The 19,195-nt window shown below is 40.7% G+C and overlaps 1 protein-coding gene, 1 non-coding gene and 1 pseudogene across 2 annotated transcripts in view; 1 reads left to right on the forward strand and 2 right to left on the reverse strand.

Moving 5' to 3' along the window:
- Positions 1-28: 28 nt before the first annotated feature.
- Positions 29-2,574, forward strand: LOC112469760 (annotated as a pseudogene).
- Positions 2,575-3,016: 442 nt separating this feature from the next.
- SUSD5 (sushi domain containing 5) overlaps positions 3,017-19,195 on the reverse strand; it is a 41,270-nt gene continuing 25,091 nt past the window's right edge. Inside the window, exon 5 of the mRNA XM_025038974.1 lies at positions 3,017-4,416. Coding sequence (XP_024894742.1) covers positions 3,113-4,416 — 1,304 coding nt within the window. The 3' untranslated portion in view covers positions 3,017-3,112. The remainder of the gene's footprint in view (positions 4,417-19,195) is intronic.
- On the reverse strand, positions 6,686-6,804 carry LOC112470356. The gene has a single exon (XR_003042954.1). It is a non-coding gene; the product is annotated as a 5S ribosomal RNA (ribosomal RNA).

Consider the following 19,195-nt stretch of genomic DNA (forward strand, 5'->3'; position numbering starts at 1 on the left):
GGGGAGGGTGGAGGGGGCAGAAGCTTCTTAGACTTCCCTGGAATCCTGCTGCAGGGCGTAACATGGCTGAGAGTCAGGCTTAGAGGGGGCAGTCTCAGACACCGCAAGTATTAAGACATCATTTTCAAGATTACTAGACAATCCTTTTTTAGAAAGCCATTATGAGGTAACCTAGATATAAAATACATTAAGCGACTGTTCAGGGGAAATAATTATTTATTGAAAATATCTCAGAAGCTTTGTGTTAACAGACCCCTCCTCCAATTTTCATGAGCCCTAAACATTTGCTAGTCTCAAAAGACACATAATTACATACAATTTAAGTTTACAGTGTTTTAATCATTCCCTTTCTACATACATTTTTAGATCCTATGACATTAATTTAGATGACACCAAATCAATGAAAACTTAAAAAACTTATGTGTTGGGTTTATTTTTCAGTTCATGTCTACAAAATAATACATTTACATGTATTGACATATTTGTAATAAATTTATTAATATATTTGTATTAATATTACCTGTTTGGAGTTTGGTATTAAGTCAGTGTTCTTGGGTTATTACATAATAGCTGGACAACACGATCTCAACGTTGAGACGGAGGTTATTTTATGTAGTTAAAAATAGAAAAGTTATCTTGTAATAGATTAGAAAAGAATCTAATTTATAAATATATACAGTCTCTGGCTTTTATTCTCTTGTGTTTTGCTTTGGCTCCATGCAGAAAGCACTTCATTTTTGTGGTTCTGGATTTCATCTTACACATAGGTCTCCCATTTGGTACATTCAGGCCTTTATTTTACTCAATAATGGGGACTTCGATTTTGCTGTACTGTCTTTATAGCTACTTAGACTATTATTTTTCCAAAGCTTGCACTGAAAAGAGGTGGCAGGGTGGAAAATATGTTGCAAGAATTCTTTTTTTTCCCTAGGTAAAAACACCACCAACAGTTTTTTGTTTGTAAAGATCAGGAACTCTCTCACGACACAGCAAAACTCTTAGACTCTTACAGTCTCAAAATAAACGTATGGCCTTCGATCACTTTTTTGCTACTGAAAATGATTTCTAAGAAGGTGATTCATATAAAAATATGTTTTGTTTCTGTGCCAATACACAGGAGACCGTTAGAGATAGTATTTCAGCAGCTTCAAACGCTGTCTCAGTTGCACAGTGGCTTCTATGCAAGACCAACCACAGGTGTTACTCATCTCTGGGCCTCCTAAGCTCCAGCAGGGCTCAAAGCTCAAACATCACAGAGCGGCTGAGGAAGACGGGAGAGAGCATCGACTGCTGGGAGGAGAATAAGGCTCAAGATGGAAAATCGTGAACCAGATGATACTGTCAAGGAAAGCCAACTTTTATATAACATAATCAGAAAAATTAACCAACTTCCAGAAGCAGAAAAGGATCTATTTGAACATGGATCAACATACGTTGTACTTAATGCTGCTCTCTGTGGGCTAAGAGCAGTCTTTTTCAGCTCATTTTAAATGATACACATGCTCTTGCAGCTGCAGGCTTACCAATGGCAGTGATCCCATTTTCGACAGCGAATGTATCTTACAAAGTTTTTTTTTTTTTAAGTTTACCACTGAATACAGGTATTCCTCAGCCCTGCTACCAGAGAAAGAAAATATTATAAGGTACTGGATCAGAATTTCTAAGCCTGTCTTTAGAAAGCTGTTATTTCCCATTTTGTTCCAGACTGGGTTTGCCACATACCTTGATTTTAGACAATAGAAACTACTTATAAAGGCTCTTCAGTTGCCTGCCTTAGAAATTCAGTAATTGTTAAGTAAAGGTGTACACAAAAATAAAACTGTAAAAAAGAACAACTCATTTTATCATAAACTCGAGTGTGCGTTAGAATCACGTGGAGGGCTAGTCACAACACAGAGAGCTAGGCCCCAACCCCAGAGTTTCTGCTTTGTGACTCTGGGGTGGCACCAGAGAACGTGCAGCTCCAGTAAGCTCCCAGGTGCTGTTGATACCTCTGGTCTGAGGACCATACTTTGAGAATCACTGTCATAAACAGGACTTGCTGAGCCACCGTAAGATGACCTAATGCTATGAAATGGGTGGCTCAACGACCAGAAGAATTCATCCTGGACTCATGCTATTTCCACAGAACTCACAATTGCCACAAAGAATTGATGGACATCATTTCATATTCCTTTTTAATTCCTGTGCGTCTCCATCAAGTAAGCACCCATACCTGTTATCCTAGTCCTTGGCCCTCTTAAAATACCTTTTTCCTTCCATGTCACTCCCTCTTACTGGAGTTCGGAGAAATGGTTACTCCTGAGAGAGCAAACCAAGGACTAAGTTCTGTTAGTTTTGGCAAAAGTTCTAAGATGTTCATGGGCACAGACTAGTCGAGGGCAACTAGGCCACTGCTTCCGAGAGGAAATGGTACTTACCGGTACAAAGATAATTGGGTTTTTAAAAATACAATGGGCAGTCCCACAGAATGGAGGGAACAGAAGTGGATGTGTCTGGTCATTCCTCACTCCCCACTCCTAACAAGTGTTAGTCTTACATTCTCCCCAATATCAATAAACAATTCAAAAGAAATCTCAAAGCTTCTAGACTGTGTCATGGTTCTTAGCTTGCTTGCCTCCAGTGAGATCACAACATTAAAAGGAAATAACCCATTATTCTTCTATATCCCACTCCCAACAATTAAATATCTATATCCTAAATATCACTGCTCTCAAATGCTCCGTTGATTACGCCTATTTCAAAAATTTCAGGTCATGAAATCAGTCATTTTATTTCTTAAGAAAGGAAAAGAAGGTAATAGTATGATGAAGCAAGAGGTGAGTTTTGACCTCATGGTGGAATTAGGGCCCAAGCACAGGTCTGAGATTAGTGCAATTCATTCCAGAGCAGATGGTTGAGGAGATGTTGACATGTGCGATGATGCCACCGAAGCCTTCCTGCCAGGTGCCTTCAGAAATACTTCTCAGCCTATACAGCAAAGACCTGAGGAAAAACATGAGCTCTGTTCCACCTGTTTTATGCTCTAGTGAATTATCAGTATTTACCAATGTATTGTGTCACTGTTTATTTTCCTCCCAAGTGGCTTTGGGAGAGCCCACTCTGAAGATGGCTAGACCTTCTCCATCTCAATCTGCTGGTGATAGTGCCGAGCTTGCCGCTGGCCAACGTTCAGCTTGTACACGGAGCTCTTGTGCTGGCACTTGCGGTAGCCCCACACTGCCCCTACACCTGCCAGGAGCAGCAGCAGGCACAGGACGGTGACGACGGTGGCAATGATGGGGCCTCTGCTGAGACTAGGGCACTCGTCCCCTACACAGGGCTCCAAGGTTGGGAGAAGTTCCTCACTTGCACCTGGACCAGGGCCTTCCTGTCCCAAGAAGTCATCAGACAGCAGGTATGGGAAGTTATCCTGGACCTCGGGAGCAGTGGCTTCCACTGGAGTCTGGGTGGCTGCCACGAGGGTTGAGGGACTGTGGTTAGGCACCTTTGGGACAGTAGTTGTTACTGTTGCTATGGGAGAGCTTGTGGGTTCATCGGGTAGGGTGGCCATGGGAAACTTCTCTGGGGCAAATCTCCAAGGAACAGTTGACTGGTACCTGGTCAAGTCCCCATCCGCCATGCTGGGACCCTCAGTTTCAGACACACTCTTGGGTCTGAAAGCCAAAGCTTCTACATCGAGTGTTTGAGATGGAAGAACTGAAGTATGGGTCGTGTCCTCACTTGGTGTGAGGGTGGAGCTCCTGGGCTTCTTAACTTCCACAAGAACAGGCTGATGAGGGGTAAACAGAACACATTCCTCCAGCCCTACTGACCCATCTCCCCTGTCCCCATCTTCCTCCTCTTCTGCCTCTTCTGTCTCTATCTTCTTCCAAGCTCCATCGGTCACAGGGTAGCCATCTAACCAGGATCCATCGCTGCTACTCACCATTGGGTCCCCTGCCTTGCTGTCATTCTTGCCCATATGTGGCCCTGAGGGACCATCAGTGCTGCCATAGATCCCCTTGGTTTCAGGTTCACCTGGGGCCGATGTTATGCCACTGTGGTTGTCTCCAGCAGGAAACTGCTTTTTGGTGTGGTCATCCATCTCTTTTTCTAACTCAAGCTTGTGGAAGGTCGCAGCAGGAAGCCAGAACAAGTATTTCTGGTTTAGTATCCATCCTGGTAGGTCTGTGGGGACACTGCTCCCAGCGTGGGGCAAGCCTGTGGTTGGCACGAAGGCGGTATCCTGGGCTGTGTCTTCTCTTCCCGCGGAAACGGAGACCAGATGGTCCTGTTTCGGAGTTTCCTCAGAGGCCTCTCCCTGACCCCTGTCCTCCTCTGCCTCTGTTCGGGAATCTTCCATGATCTCTCTGAAGGACACTGATCTGTCATCAGGGAAATTATCTTCATAGTCAATATGTGCCTCAGCCTCATCTGAAAGGAAAGAGGGGAAAACCTCATTAGGTCCAAGGTCACAGAGCCAGTGTATAGAACACAAGAAAGGGAAACAAAAGCATAAGGACTGGAACAGATGAACTAAAACTGTCATTCACAGATGCTATGATTATGTAGCACAGATAAACCCAAAGCATTTACATATAAAAATTTATAATTAACATGGGAGGTATCAAGGATGCTAGGTCAACAGTCAGTATAAAATATCAATTGTATTTCAATATACAAGCAATAAACAAAATAAAAATTTATAGAGATGCCATTTGTCATAGCTTAAAAAAAATCAAACACCTAGGAATAAATCTAATAAAAGATATGCAAGATTTCTACATGGAATGGTACAAAATATTTGAAAAAAATTAAAGGAGGTCTAAATAAATGAAGGGATGGAAGGCTCAAAACTGTTAAGTTGTCAATTCTGTTTGAATTGATCTATCTAGATTTAATACAATCCTAATAAAAATCTGAGTCATTGAGAAGCTAATGCTAAAATTTACGGAAATGCAAAGGGCTTAGAATGGACAAGGGAATCTTGGAAAAGAAGAAAAAAGCTGGAGGAGGTACACTACAAGATTTCTCGATTTACTATAAAACTGGAGTACTTTTTTTAAGATTGTGGTATTGGCACAAGAATTGATAATAGGATTACATTAACATTATGAACTTCTGTCATTGTGTCATGAAGAGTTAAAATGCAAGTCATAGAGAGTTGGAGAGATTTGCAACACATATAACCTCCAAAGGGTTTGTATCCAGAATTTGTAAAGAACTCTTACAAATCTATAATAAATAGGCAGACAAACCATAGCAAATTTGGCGAGATACTTGAATTGGTACATCGCGAAAAAGAAATCTAGTCACTAAATGTGTAAAAATGCTCAACTTCACTAGTAATAGAGAAATGCTAATTACAGCCACAATGAGATATCATTAAATAGTACCAGAACGGCTAAAGTTAAGAGGACTGACAATATTTACTGATAACAAGGATGTGCAGCTCTGCTGGTGGGAACGTGAACCGAAAGGAGCATCATGGAGAGCTGTCTGGGCATCGCTGCTAAAAGTGTTCATACACATGCTCCAAGACACAGCAATTCCATGACTAAATACATACTTGACAGTAATGCGTACATGCGGGTAACGAAAGACAAGCACAAGAATGTTCATAATAACCCAAACATGAAAACGATCCGAACGTCCACTAGCTGCAGAACTGACACATACACTGTGGTACATTCATACAGCGACAATCTGCACATCAGTGAAAATGAACCAACAGCTGCTTCCGACAAGGACGTGGAGGAATCTCGCAGCCATAGTGTTGAACGAAAGAAGAAAAGCAAATCAGTGAAAATGAACCAACAGCTGCTTCCGACAAGGACGTGGAGGAATCTCGCAGCCATAGTGTTGAACGAAAGAAGTCAGGCACAAAAGAACATATTCTGTGTGATTCTATTTACATAAAGTTCAAAAACAGGCAAAACTAACCTATGATGTGGAAAGTCAGGATGGTGGTTCTACGTGGACAGTCTGGGCATAAGCGAGACTTCAGGGTTACTGGCAACGTTCTACTTCTTGACCTTCGTGGTGGCTAAAATTCCTTGTTTATTCTCTGATAATTTATTGATCATTCCCTTATGATTTGTATGTATGTTATAATTAAGTAAAAATGTATCTTTTAAAACACTGATTTGCTCTTTGTAAAATGTCTGAATCATGAGATTATGCTGTGAAGTTTCTGAATCCAGCTCAGTAGGGTGAACACAGGCCCCATGGTTAGGAGGCCAGAATCTCAGGACAGCAGGCCAAGAAGGCTCAAGAAGCTGGCTGGGCTTTCCCCATTCTCAGTAGTCTGTAAAAGTCGAGTCCTACTGGGAGACATACTTATCTATTACAACAGAAAGACTCCCTATGATATGTGATATAATAAGAAATATATATTTAGTCTTTGCCCCTGGTTCCTGGCATAGAGCTTCTAAAACTCTTGGAATTTCCTGAGTGACAAGGGTGATAGGAACATCTTCTGTTATTCATAACAAGCTCCTTTGACCATATCCGAGTTTATGTTAATAAGGTGACTCTCAGGTGGGCCTTCGGGTAGCTTTAGGATGTGGGGTTGATTGCTGGAGAAACCAACCTCATCTTTTTTATTTTTATTTATTTATTTTTTTAGGCAAGGCAACCCTTGGTTGACCTCACAGATTGCAAGAACCTTGTCAGCTTACAATCCCTTATTTTTTATTTTTTATGCCTACAGCACCTGGTCTTCCTAGGTGGTCTCCCATCCAAGTACTAACCAGGCCTGACCCTGCTTAGCTTCCGAGATCAGATGGGATCAGTCTTGTTCAGGGTAGCATGGCCATAGACACCAACCACATCTTGATAAGAGAGTTGGAACTTTCAGCCCCACTCCCCAACCTCCTGGGAGGGGAGGAGCTGGAGACTGAGTTCATTACCAATGGCCATGATTTGATCAATCATGCCTATGTAATGAAAGTTCCATAGAAACCCATAAACTACAGGGTTGGGAGAACTTCCAGGTTGGTCCTATAATGCATCCATGTACCCAAAATTTACAGGGATAGAAGCTCCTGCCTGTGCTCAGGATCCTTCTAGACCTCTCCCTATGTACCTCTTCACCTGGCTTTTCACCTATATCCTTTATAATACACTAGTAAATGTAAGTAAAATGTTTTCCTGATTTCTGTCTTTCTAGCAAATCACTGAGCCTGAGGCAAGGTCATGAGAACACCCAGTTTAGAGCCAGCTGGTCAGTAGTCCAGGAATCCTGGGACTTGTGACTGGTGTCTGAAGTGGGGGGCAGTCTTGTGAGACAGAGCTTTTAACCCGTGAGGTTAGCACTAAGTCTAAGTAGTTAATATTAGAATTCAGCTGAATTGTAGAACACCCAGCTCCTGTCTGGAGACTTGGAGAACTGGTTGTTGGTGTGAACCTCATGCCCCGCCCCTCGTCCGCCCCCCCCCCTGCCCCGCACACACACATTTGGTGTCAGAAGTGCTCTATGGGCAGAAACAGATCTAAGTTTTTCCCCACTTCGCTCTGCACCTTGGAAAGCATGCAAAGTAAATCTCCAGAGTCAAGGTCTAACATGGATGGACCAAGAGGGTATTATGCTACATGAAATAAGTCAGACAGAGAAAGACAAATACCATATGACCTCACTATATTTGAAATCTAAAGAACAAAATAAATGAACAAATAAAACAGAAACGAACTCGTAGATATAGATGGTTGTCCAATGGGAGGGGAGTTGGGGGGCTGGAGGAAAAAGGGGAAGGGATTAAGAAGTACAAATTGGTAGTTACAAAATAGATTTGGGTATTTAAGCACAGCATAGGGAATATAGTTGATAATATTGTAACAGCTATGTATGATGCCCAGAGAGTATAGACTTATCAGAGAATCACTTCATAAACTATATAAAGGTCTTCCCACCATGCTGTACCTCTGAATCTAATATAAAATAATACTGAATGTCAACCATAATTGAAAACAAAGCCAAAAACAAAAAACAAAGTTAAAAAAAATATGGTTAGATTGTTTGCTTGATGTGTATGTATTGACTAGTTATGGTAAATTGATTGCAAAAATGGCCACAATTCTCCACTCTCCTCTAAGTCCTTTTTATTATTATTTTTATTAAGGTTATTGGGGTAACATTAGTTAATACAATTATATAATTTTAAGGTGTATATTATAATTTCACATCTGTATATTCTACTGGTTTACCACCTAAAGTCTAGTTTCCTTCAGCTACCATATATTTGATCCCCTATATCCACTTCACCCTCTCCCTATCCTCCTATATTTGACCCCCTTTACCCCATCTATCTCCTCCCACCTCCCCCATCCCCGGCTCTTTAGTAACCACTATTCTATAGTCCATGTCCATGAGTCTCTGTTTGTCCTGTTCATTTGGTGCTTTCAGGTTTATATCCCACATATAAGTGATATCATGTGATTTGCAACTTTTTCTGTCTGGCTTATTTTGCTTAGTATGATTATTTCAAGGTCCATCCATGTTGTTGTAAATGGCAGTATTTCATCTCTTCTTATGGCTGAGCAGTATTCCATTGTATATATGTACCACAGCTTCTTTAGTCAACCATCTGTCTGTCATAGGACACTTCGGTTGCTTCCATGTCCCGGCCACAGTGAATAATGCTGCTATGAACATCAGTGTGCAAATATCTTTACGGATATGAGTTTTCAAGTCTTTGGGGTATATACCCAGTAGAGGGATTGCTGGATCATATGGTAGATCAAACCTCCATACTGTTTTCCATAGTAACTGTACCAATTTGCAGTCCCACCAGCAGTGTATGAGGGTTCCTTTTTCTCCGCATTCTCTCCAACATTTGTTATTACTTGTGCTGTTGCTTATAGCTATTCTAACAGGTACGAGATGGTATCTCATTGTGGTTTTGATTTGCATTTCCCTAATAGCTAGTGATGTTGAGCATCTTTTCATATGTTTGTTGGCCATTTGTATGTCCTCTAGGGAGAAGTCTGTTGAGGTCCTCTGCCCATTTTTTGATCGAATTGTTTGTTTTTTTGTTGTTGTTATTGAGTCATATGAGTTCTTTGTGTATTTTGGATATTATGCCCTTATCGGAGGCGTTGCTTGCAAATATATTTTCCCATTCGGATGGTTGTCTTTTTACCTTGTTGATGGTTTCTTTTGCTGAGCAGAAGCTTTTTAGTTTGATGTAGTCTCATTCATTTACTTTAGCTTTTACTTCCCTGGCCTTTGAGGTCAAATTCATAAAATCCTCTTTAAGTCCCAGGTCCTTGAGTTTAGTTCCTATGTTTTCTTCTAGGTATTTTATTGTTTCAGGTCTTATATTCAGGTAAGTTAAGTCCTTTTGTAATGGGATCATGTATCTCCTCCCTTCAAGAAGCGGTGTCTGTTTTTCCATCTCTCAAATCTGGGCTGGCCTTGTCTCTGGCTTTGACCCACAGAATACAGTGAAAGGTTTGCATGCTTTCCTCTCCCTCTTCTCCCTGCCCCCCGCCAGAACCCACCAGCTACCATGTGAACAAGCCCAAGACAGTCTGCTGAAGGATGATAGACTGTACAGAAAAGAAGCAAACTGTCCCAACTGAGGTCATCCTAAACTAGCCAGCTGCAGTCAATGTGGGAGCTGATGGCATTCACCCACATAAGCCCCGTCAAGACCAGAAGAATGGATCCAGCTGAGCCCAGCCCAAACTGCTAGCACAAAGAATTGGAGCAAATGAATGACTTGTTTTACAGCATTAAGTTTTTCTGGGAGAAAGCTAACTGATATACCAGCAATGAGCTGCAGGGACCAAGGCACATTATCCCTAGAGTGGAATAGCGCCCAGCCCACTGTAGGTAATCTTGAAGGAAGGAATAAATGGCAGTGGGAGGAAAAAAGAAATCTGCAATAGCTCAGACCCCAAGAATCTCCTCATCCTTGCCTCATTATCGCTCAAAGCTAAGATCTATTTCCAGGAGCACAGCGCCCCAACACACAACAGGACTACAGGCTTGTTTCCAAATTATGAAGAATGAATCCTTATCATCATAATCTCTTTTAACACCCCGAAGACCCTCTGAAAAGGATGCCATCGTTGAAGGACATGCTGGTGAGCAAATTAGTCCACAGTCTGGCTCATGAGAGCATCTATTCTCTTCCCAGCCTCTCCTTGGTGCCCCCACTCCTATCAATTTAAAAGGGCACCTTAGTAGAAGCCCCCATTCCCCGCCATTGCTAGTCGACTCATCAGAATGAGGCAGGAAAGTGATTCCTCTCCATCAAAATTTAGTCTTAATTCAAAGAAACTTGGCATTCTACACATATGATAGGTCACTTGTGCCCCAAATCTGTCTTATTTATTTTTTTAACTAAAAAACAAAAACAAAGTATTCTATGGCATTGCAGAAGAAATTATTATTTTTGCAAAACAATATACATTTGCCAGTTGTCTCCCAGAGGTTCTGCTCTTGAGGATGAATACGACTGTGTTCTCAGCTAGAACACAGTCCCTTTTCATGATGCAGAAAGACAGGAAGCAGGTCTCTTCAAGACCATTTTTCCTTAAGAAGCGTTCACCCACTCGAAATCACAGGCTATTAACTCACGCGTGATCTGCGATGGAAGCTCTCACGACCCGTTATTTCCCTAGGGGGTATTTGTTGCCTCACGGCAGCCCCAAGACACCAAACTGTCAAGAGCCCACCAATGGTTCTGTTTGATTCCATGGAACTTTTGTCATTTCTGGTTAAAGTCTGACACTGCATTCATTTTCTTTCAGGTCTCCAACTGTAGCTCATTGACCGTTGGGTGTAAATATGCTACAAGAACAAACATTTGCAGAGTTTTGCCAAAGGGAAAGCTGGCGGGGAGCCCACGTCAAGGCGGGCAGGGGAGTAGGAGAGCTCCTTCAACTCTTCTCACAGACCACCGTCTTACAACCGCAAGCACATGCCAAGACTGATATAGCCCACGGGTTAATGGAATTCTACCCAAATAACCTACAGCAAAAAAGAAGTGTAAGTGGGGGATGCTGAAAGTCTTCCAGTGCTTCAGAGTATTCGGTGCCTTGACATGTCCTTATTACCTCTGCTCTGGCTTCTTCCCTGTCTCTTCTCCCCACATCCCATTTCCACTTCTATTAGCTCCAATGCTGCCTGTTTCTTTGTTCTTGCTCCTCTGTCTGCCCCTCCCTTTGCTCCTCACTTTCTTCTAGCTATCACTTCCATTCTACGCCACTTGCATGGGTTATTGAAGGCAGAAGCAAAAATCTCCTTATCGTCAAGGTAGCTTATAGACCACACTTAAAAATATCTAAGTGTTCCAGTCGGCATTGTATCACATTTTCTTTCCCTCCAGGGGGACAACCTCACAACAAATTAAAAAAAAAAAAAAATTCTCTCACACACACACCACATACACATATAACGAGGCTTGTTAAATATTAATTTTTTAAAAATGAGAAAACTATACTAAAAATTAGAGGGAAAAAAATTACCAACAACAATCATGCATGGAGAAGGGCATAATACACTGCAACAAATTTCAAAAACTAGTTAACAAGAGGGAAAACAGAAGATTCTGGAGCAGAGAGAAGAAAGGCAGTATAGTTCAGCTCCTAACCCATCCTCACCCTTCAAAAATTGTACTGGGGAGTCAATAAATCCCGAGAGAAGCAAAGTGGGTGGAGAGAAACAGCCCAGTAGCCAGTAGGGCTGATTCTTCTTGACGGACTCCAAAAATGCCAGGACTTCTCAAAATGTGGGTGAGGTAAACCTTGACACAGAACATGTAACAACATTTCTGAATTGAAAGCAGAGCCTAGATATGTTAAAACAGACAGATAAACAAACAAAAGCAAAACTACATACACCACTTCGGCTGAGTTGTCCCTTTCCCGCTACCATTCCCTCTCTTGGATGAAAGGCAGATGCATGTAAAAGGCAAAGAACCTAACTTAGAAGAAATAATAATTCATGAAACAGAATGAATTCCTTACAATTGCTTCACATTACAGAACTTAATAAGAAAGTGAATGCAATAAGAGAAAAACTCAAAGGCGAAGTGATAAAATAACAGAATGTTATGAAAAGGGTGAATCGAAGTGATAACCAATGTAACATCAGGACAGAACTAAAAAAATAAATTAGAAACTTCCAGGAACAAAATAGATCAAGAAATTTACAAAACTGAGAAAAACACAGGAAGACACATATTCAAGAGTCACTGCAAACATCAAGCAGAATAAATTCATAGAAAATTACACGTAGAGGTACCAAATGAAAACTGCTAAAACGCAAAGGCAGAAAAATTTTAAAGCAATACGCAAAGCAGACGTATAACTTTCAAAAGAGCAAAAATAAAACTGAGAGCTGACAAAAGAAACAATGAAAGCCAGAAGACAATGTGATACCTTCAAAGCATTAGAAAAGAATTGCTAACCTAGAATTCTTACTCTGTGAAAATTTCCTCAATGAAACCTCAGAGATCCAGGGAGAAAAGAACAATGAAACAGGTAAGTAAAAGGGGGGAGGGCAAGTCTAAGTGAGTATTGACTACATACAACAAGTACACACACACACACACACACACACACAATTATTCAAAACACTTGACAACAACAGAGAAATTGGGAGGAGGTAAATGGAGTCAAAATATTTAGTCAAAATATTTAAGGTATTTAAATTGTCTAGGAAATGGTAAAAAGCATTAATTTATATTAGACTTTGGTAAGTCAAGGGTACTTGTTAAGATTTCTAGAGTAACCACTGAGAGTAAAAGAATGTATTAGAATGTAATAGAGGAGGTAAACGTAATAATTTTAAAAATGCTTAATCATTCCAAAAGGACACAGGAAAGCAGAGAATAAAGAACAAAGAACATATGGGACAGAGAGAAAACAAGTAAAATGACAGTAATTTTAAACTCAAATCTATTGATGATTAAATGTAAAATAGATTAATGCTCTAGTTATACGATGCTTATAAGAGATATACTTTAAATAAATGTCTATGGAGAAGTTGAAAGTAAAAGAATGAAAAATATATATGTCATTTAAAGACTAACTAGCAAAGAAGACTTTAGGGCAAAAAACATTATTAGAGATAAAGAGGGGTATTTCATAAAGTTAAGTATTATAATTTACCAGGAAGACATTAAATTCTAAATCTATATGTACTTAACATAGCTTCAAAATATACAAATCTAAAATATATGAACTAAAAGGAGAAACAGATATATCCATGATCATAAAGAAATGTTTTACACCTCTCTACTATTAACAATTAGAATAAGTAGACAAAAGGTAAGAATATGTATCTGAAAAACATGCTTAATTAATAAATTTGACCTACTTGACATATATGGACCACATCCAACAACTGTAGAATAAACATTCTTTTTCAAATGCACATAGAACACTTTTACAAAAACTGACCATAAAAGAAATGTCAACAAACTTTAAAGAACTGAATCATACATATGTTCTCTAGCCATAGTAAAAGTAACTTAGACAAAAAATTACTAGGAAATTCCCAAATATATGATTACATGAAACATTCCTAAATAACTCACAGGTCAAAGGAAAAATTACAGTGGAAATTAAAAAACATTCTAACTGAATGATAACGAAAATATGACATATGAAAACTTGTCAGAAGCTATGCTCATGGGAAGTTATAGATTTACAAACCTGGGTTAGAAAAGAAGAAAGGCTGAAAATCACATCAATCTCAGGAAGCTGGGAGAGGAAGAATAAGATAAACACAAAAAGTATAGGAAGTGGATTTTTTTAAAAAGCAGAAATTAATAAAATAAAAAAGCATACGACAGAGGTTCAACACAGCCAAAAGTTGATTCTTTGAAAAAACACTGGTGAGTCCCTAGAAAGACTAATTAAGAAACATTTAGAGAAAACACAAATGAAAACATCAAGAATGAAAACAGACATCACTACGGAGCTTTCAGACATTAGAAAAGACGATAACAGGATTCTGTGATAAGTCTGTTTCCCAAAATTAAAAATTCTGATGAAATAAACAAATTCCTAGAAAAATATAACCGACCAAAAGTGCCACAAGAAAAAATAGAAAATTTTATACACCACTGACTCAATAAAATTAAATCTTATTATACATAGAAAACTCTAGGTACAAGTGGCTCTGTCAATGAATTCTATCAAATATTTAGGAAGAAATTTTAATTTTACACAAAATCTTCTAGAGAACATAAAAAGAGGAAGTACTTCCCAACTTATTTTATACATCTGGTGTAACCTTGGTACCAAAACCTGGCAAGGACATGAGAATGTAATATTGCAGACCAACCTCACTAAATGTAGATGTAAAAATCATAAATAAATGTTGACAAACTGAAACTGGCAATATATTAATATTGGTAAGCTGAGTAATTAAGCGATATATTAAAAGGATAATATATCACATCAAATTAGGTTTTTCTGAGAATTTATGATTGGTTTATTCATAAAAAAGGAGTTTTAGAAAAGCATCTGACAAAAGTCAAAAGGATAAAAACTCTTAAGAATTAGGAATATAAGGAAACTTCCTTAACCTGACTTTAAAAATATGTGAAAACTCATTTAAAAAGGAAAGGATTACTGTCGCATACTACAACATGGATGCACCTTGAGGATTATGCTAAGCGAAATAAGCCAGAAACAAAAAGACAAATACCGTATAATTCCACTTATATGAGGTACCTAGAGTAGTCAAATTCACAGAAATAGAAAGTAGAATGATGGTCACCAAAGGCTGGGGTAAAGGAGCGAGGGGAGCTGTTGTTTAATGGGTACAGAGTTTCAGTTTTGCAAGATGAAAATGTTCTAGAGATCTGTTTCACAGCAATGGGAATACACTGAACACTATGAACTGTACACTTAGAAATGTTTAAGATGGTAAATTTTGTCATGTGATTTTTACTACAATTTTTTTAAAAAAGGAATGGATTAATAAATTAGACTACATTAAAATTCTGTTAATCAATGATACCATGAAGAAAATAAAAAGGCAACTTATCTAGCAGAAGATATTTGTAACATATATATGTAAAACCTCAAAAGTTCTGGTATCTAGAATAATATAAAGAACTCTTACAAATCAATACAAAATAAATGGACAATCCAGTGCAAAATGGGAGAGGGATATAAGCATTTCACAAATGAGATTTTCAAGTAGCCAATAAACGTACAATAAGGTGCTCAAAACCGTTAACGACAGGGGCAATTCAAATTAACTGATATTGCAACCCATACATCTGAATGCTAAAAATTAAGAAGACTGACAATACCAGTGGTTGGTGAGGACGTGGGCTCCTGGAACTTCATAAACTTCTGGTGGGAGTGTAAATTGTACAACCATTTGGAAAACTGAGTAGGCGTTTTCTACTAAAGTTAAACATATACACACCCTGTGACTGAGCAGTTGAACTCCTAGGCATATACGTAAGAAGGATGGGTGCAACATGGGCACCAAAAGATGAATGTTCTTAAAATAGCACCAAACTTGAAACGACAAAAATGTCATCCATAGTAAAATAGAATAGACCACAACAAAGAAAAAAAACAAACTACAGCTTCGTGGAACAACATGGATAGGTCCCATAGGCATAATGTTTGGCAAAATAAGCCATACACATGAGTCCACACTCACTGGAACTATGGGAGCAGTATTCAGCCGTGTCGGCAGTGACCCTGCACTAGGCATTCACCCTGTTCTCACTAGACAACCTGCCCAGCTCCTCCCAGGCCGGAAACTGAGAACAAGGACAAGTCCTCTCCGCCGCTGTATTCCCAGTATGCAGCATGGTGCTTGGCACATAGATGACACCTCATAAATGTGTGTTAAATGAATGAGTGAAGAGGTGAATAAGTGAGTGGCGGAGGCCCGTTTTGATAAAGCTCGATTCAGTCCACCAGTCAGGGCATCGTTTGCTTCATGACGAAGAATAGTAAAGCAACAAAGAATCGTAAAGGCTCCCTTAGTTCCAGTACTGAACATAATTAATGTCTGCTAAATTCCTTCTCCCATGTAACCCACCCCATGAGCTTAAATGTCATGGAGTCAAAAGGTTACTGGAATTAGTAGCTAATGGATGGACACGGGGATGGGGAGCACGGCATAGGGAATGCAGTTAGCATTAATATGTTGGCTAGGTGGAGGGTCAAGGGAGGGAGGGAGCAATTGGGGGGATCGTTTTATGAACTATATAGATGTCTAACCAATGTACTGTATACTTGACACTTATTAAAATTAAAAAATAATAATAATAAAAGAAAAAAAGAAAAAAAAAGGTTCCTGGACTATGGGCAAGACATGAGCCAAGGTTTCTGCCCCCAGACCTTCTCATGCAGGAAACATTGGCCTAATGTATAAATTTGGAGCTGAGGATATGAGAAAGTTCAGCCCACTGGCTATGGGCAGGCCTGCCTTGACCTGGCCTCTTATGGTCAGTCTGAGCTGTGCGTGTGTGTGTGTGATATCTGGAGGTTCTGCCTCCAGAACTCCCTGACTTAGAGCATCTCTGGACAGCAGTACAGGGCCTTAAGCCAAGCTCTTCCTGTCTCCCCAGGTTCGCAGGTCAAGGTTCTGGCTCAGAAACAGGTTCTCACTATGTCATAGTTTTCCCAAAACCTCCGATGAAGACAAGGACATCAACTGTTTACAAATAGTCTAGTCATGAAAGTGTCCCAAGCCTGTTTTCCTCCTTGTGAGTGACAATGTTAGTTTGTTATTCACTGAATTTCAACCAAAAATCAAATTCTGCCCACCAGATGGAGAAGCCCAGCTCTTTGCTATTTCTCTCACCTTCCCTCTGCCTTCTTGGGTCCACACTTTCCCTAATCATCCAGCCATCCTTTCAGCCATCTCCCCTCCCCCACGCCCTCCCAGAAACCTGTGCTAACCTGGGGCCTTCTGATTTAGACCAGCAAGTCCAGGAAATGTAAACTTCATGGGTTCCCTTGGCAAAAATCAGTTCATTCCCTCTGTGTTAATATTTTACTGTTACTTTAAGAAAACAGAAGACCACGGATAGACAGGACTCAGGAGTAAAGGAGAAGGCTTGCTTGTGTCCTGCCTGCGTTTATCAGGGTGTGACAGTTCAGGGCTGGAGTCCACAGGCTGGGGCCCAAAGTCCTGGCGTCTCTTAGTGCTCGCCACTGTCCACCTTTTTTTCTTGTTGTTGCATTTCTGGAAGCCCACACATGCCCTCTTTTTTTGTCTGGTCTTGGCTACACAGCCTTCAAAAATAGTAATTTTGAAAAAGACAACCAGACAAGCCAGAAATAACCACCGGTTCAATGAACCTCTGAACAAATATGGCAATATTGACAAGGAAAATCTAAATTCAGTTTCAGTCTCATGTTTTATTCTACGAATAGAGCTAAGTCCAAAGATGAAGAAAAACAGAAACTGAAGTTAATTTAAGAAAACAAGGCTTCAGAAACGAGAGAAAAGAGCAAAGAAACTTGCTGAGGAAACGACTAGTTTGCAAAGCGAGCCTGGCACTGCCCCGATGCTTTGCTCTTCGTGAGGTTTAGAGGCCCTTGGAAGGAGCACAGAGACATGATACAGACATTGGAATGAGACATGCCTGGTTTTATACCTTGGCTCTGCTTCTTTCTGGCCGTGTGATGCCGGCAAGTCACCGAACCTTTCTGTATCTCAGTTTTCCCATCTGTAAACTGGAACAAGGCATTTCTACTCTCAGACTTGGGAAGATTAAATGAGATAAAGCGTGTGAAACTCTTCCGTGGAAAGGGGCATGAGGAGACTCGAGGAGGGTGGAAATGTTTTACGTTTTGGCTGTGCATGTGGTTTCATGGCTGTATACACCTGTGATATAGCTCAGGGACTTTTATATTTTAAGTGGGTACAGTTTATTGTAGGCAAATTAAACCTCAATAGAGTTGTTAAAAAAACAGAATAACAGCAACAAAAAAGTTCCCAGGATAGAGATGGCGTGGAGCAAGATGGGTGTGGTTCACGTCAGCTCTTTTCTCGGCGCCTAACTGGGGAATGTGTCTTGTTTCCACAGTTGGGACAGACCAGGGAAAGGAAAAACAAAGGCTGTCACTTTGTTGTTGGACTCAGAGGTGGTGGGGTAGAGCGAGGTCAAGCTTGGTGTCACTCACTATTTTGATACTACAGACCAGAAAGTACAAACAGAACCCATGGCACTTGGGGTGGAAAATCTTAAAGGCCTTTCAGAGCCCATCTTAATATGTGGCAAATACCCTTTGTCAGGGCAAGTTTTAAAGGAGGAATAGGGGCAAATCACAGAGGAAGAGTCCATGAGTCTCTCACGTCTTGGACTGTCTCTCTAAGGCTACTTGTGCCAGCATCTGTTCTCACCCATCCCAACCACAAAGATGGGATAAGGAGCCTCGCTGGCAACCTGGGGCAGAGGTCAGGGGACCACGGAGTGCTGAAGTCAGGAGACGGCAGTGGTGTTGAAGGCAGCGCGAGGCCAGAACAGTGGGCAGGGGAGCAGTCAGGATGCCAAGGGAACCATGAGAGCTCCTTATAAAGGTGACAAGTGGGACTCGTGTGGGCAGCGACACTGGGGTTATGTGGCCAGGGGTGGCCGATTGGAGTGCTGGGAGGTCAGAGACTATTCTTAGGGTACAAGTGGCCCCAGGGAAACCATGGCCTTGAAGATGGATATGAGACTCGGCACATACTAAGAAGTCCAAAGAAAACCAAACATAGACAGCATGGAAATCTGCTGCATACACGCTTAAGGAGCAAAGTGTCAGGATTTTCCTTTAATTCAGGCAACAACTAATTATACTTAGATATTGGGAACGTTAGAGAGGGAGGATGGACGTTTTGTGCTGCCCACCTGGGAATGGAAACCGAGAAGATGTGTGGATTTGGACAGGAGGATGGAAAACGAAATGGCCAGAATCAGACTCAGACTCTAGGAACTGAAACTAGAGAAAAACCAACACGCAGAGGGGAGAAAACGTCAGTTAAATAAGTCCTCGCCCACTTAAGAACTGAAAAACCAACACTCAGAGGAGAGAAAACGTCAGTTAAATAAGTCCTCGCCCACTTAGGTTAACGGTCAAAGTTAAATAAAGTGAGAGACCTCGCCGCCACCACCACCACTTGAGGCTGGGCCTCAACGCTGTGGTGAACATACCACGGAGCTGTGTGGAACTGGGGGTCCTCCTGCACCGACTACTCACTCGCTCGCCTGGGCACGCATGCACGCAT

The sequence above is a fragment of the Pteropus alecto genome, unplaced genomic scaffold (assembly GCF_000325575.1).
Source record: "Pteropus alecto unplaced genomic scaffold, ASM32557v1 scaffold10, whole genome shotgun sequence".
In the NCBI taxonomy this organism is placed as follows: domain Eukaryota; kingdom Metazoa; phylum Chordata; class Mammalia; order Chiroptera; family Pteropodidae; genus Pteropus; species Pteropus alecto.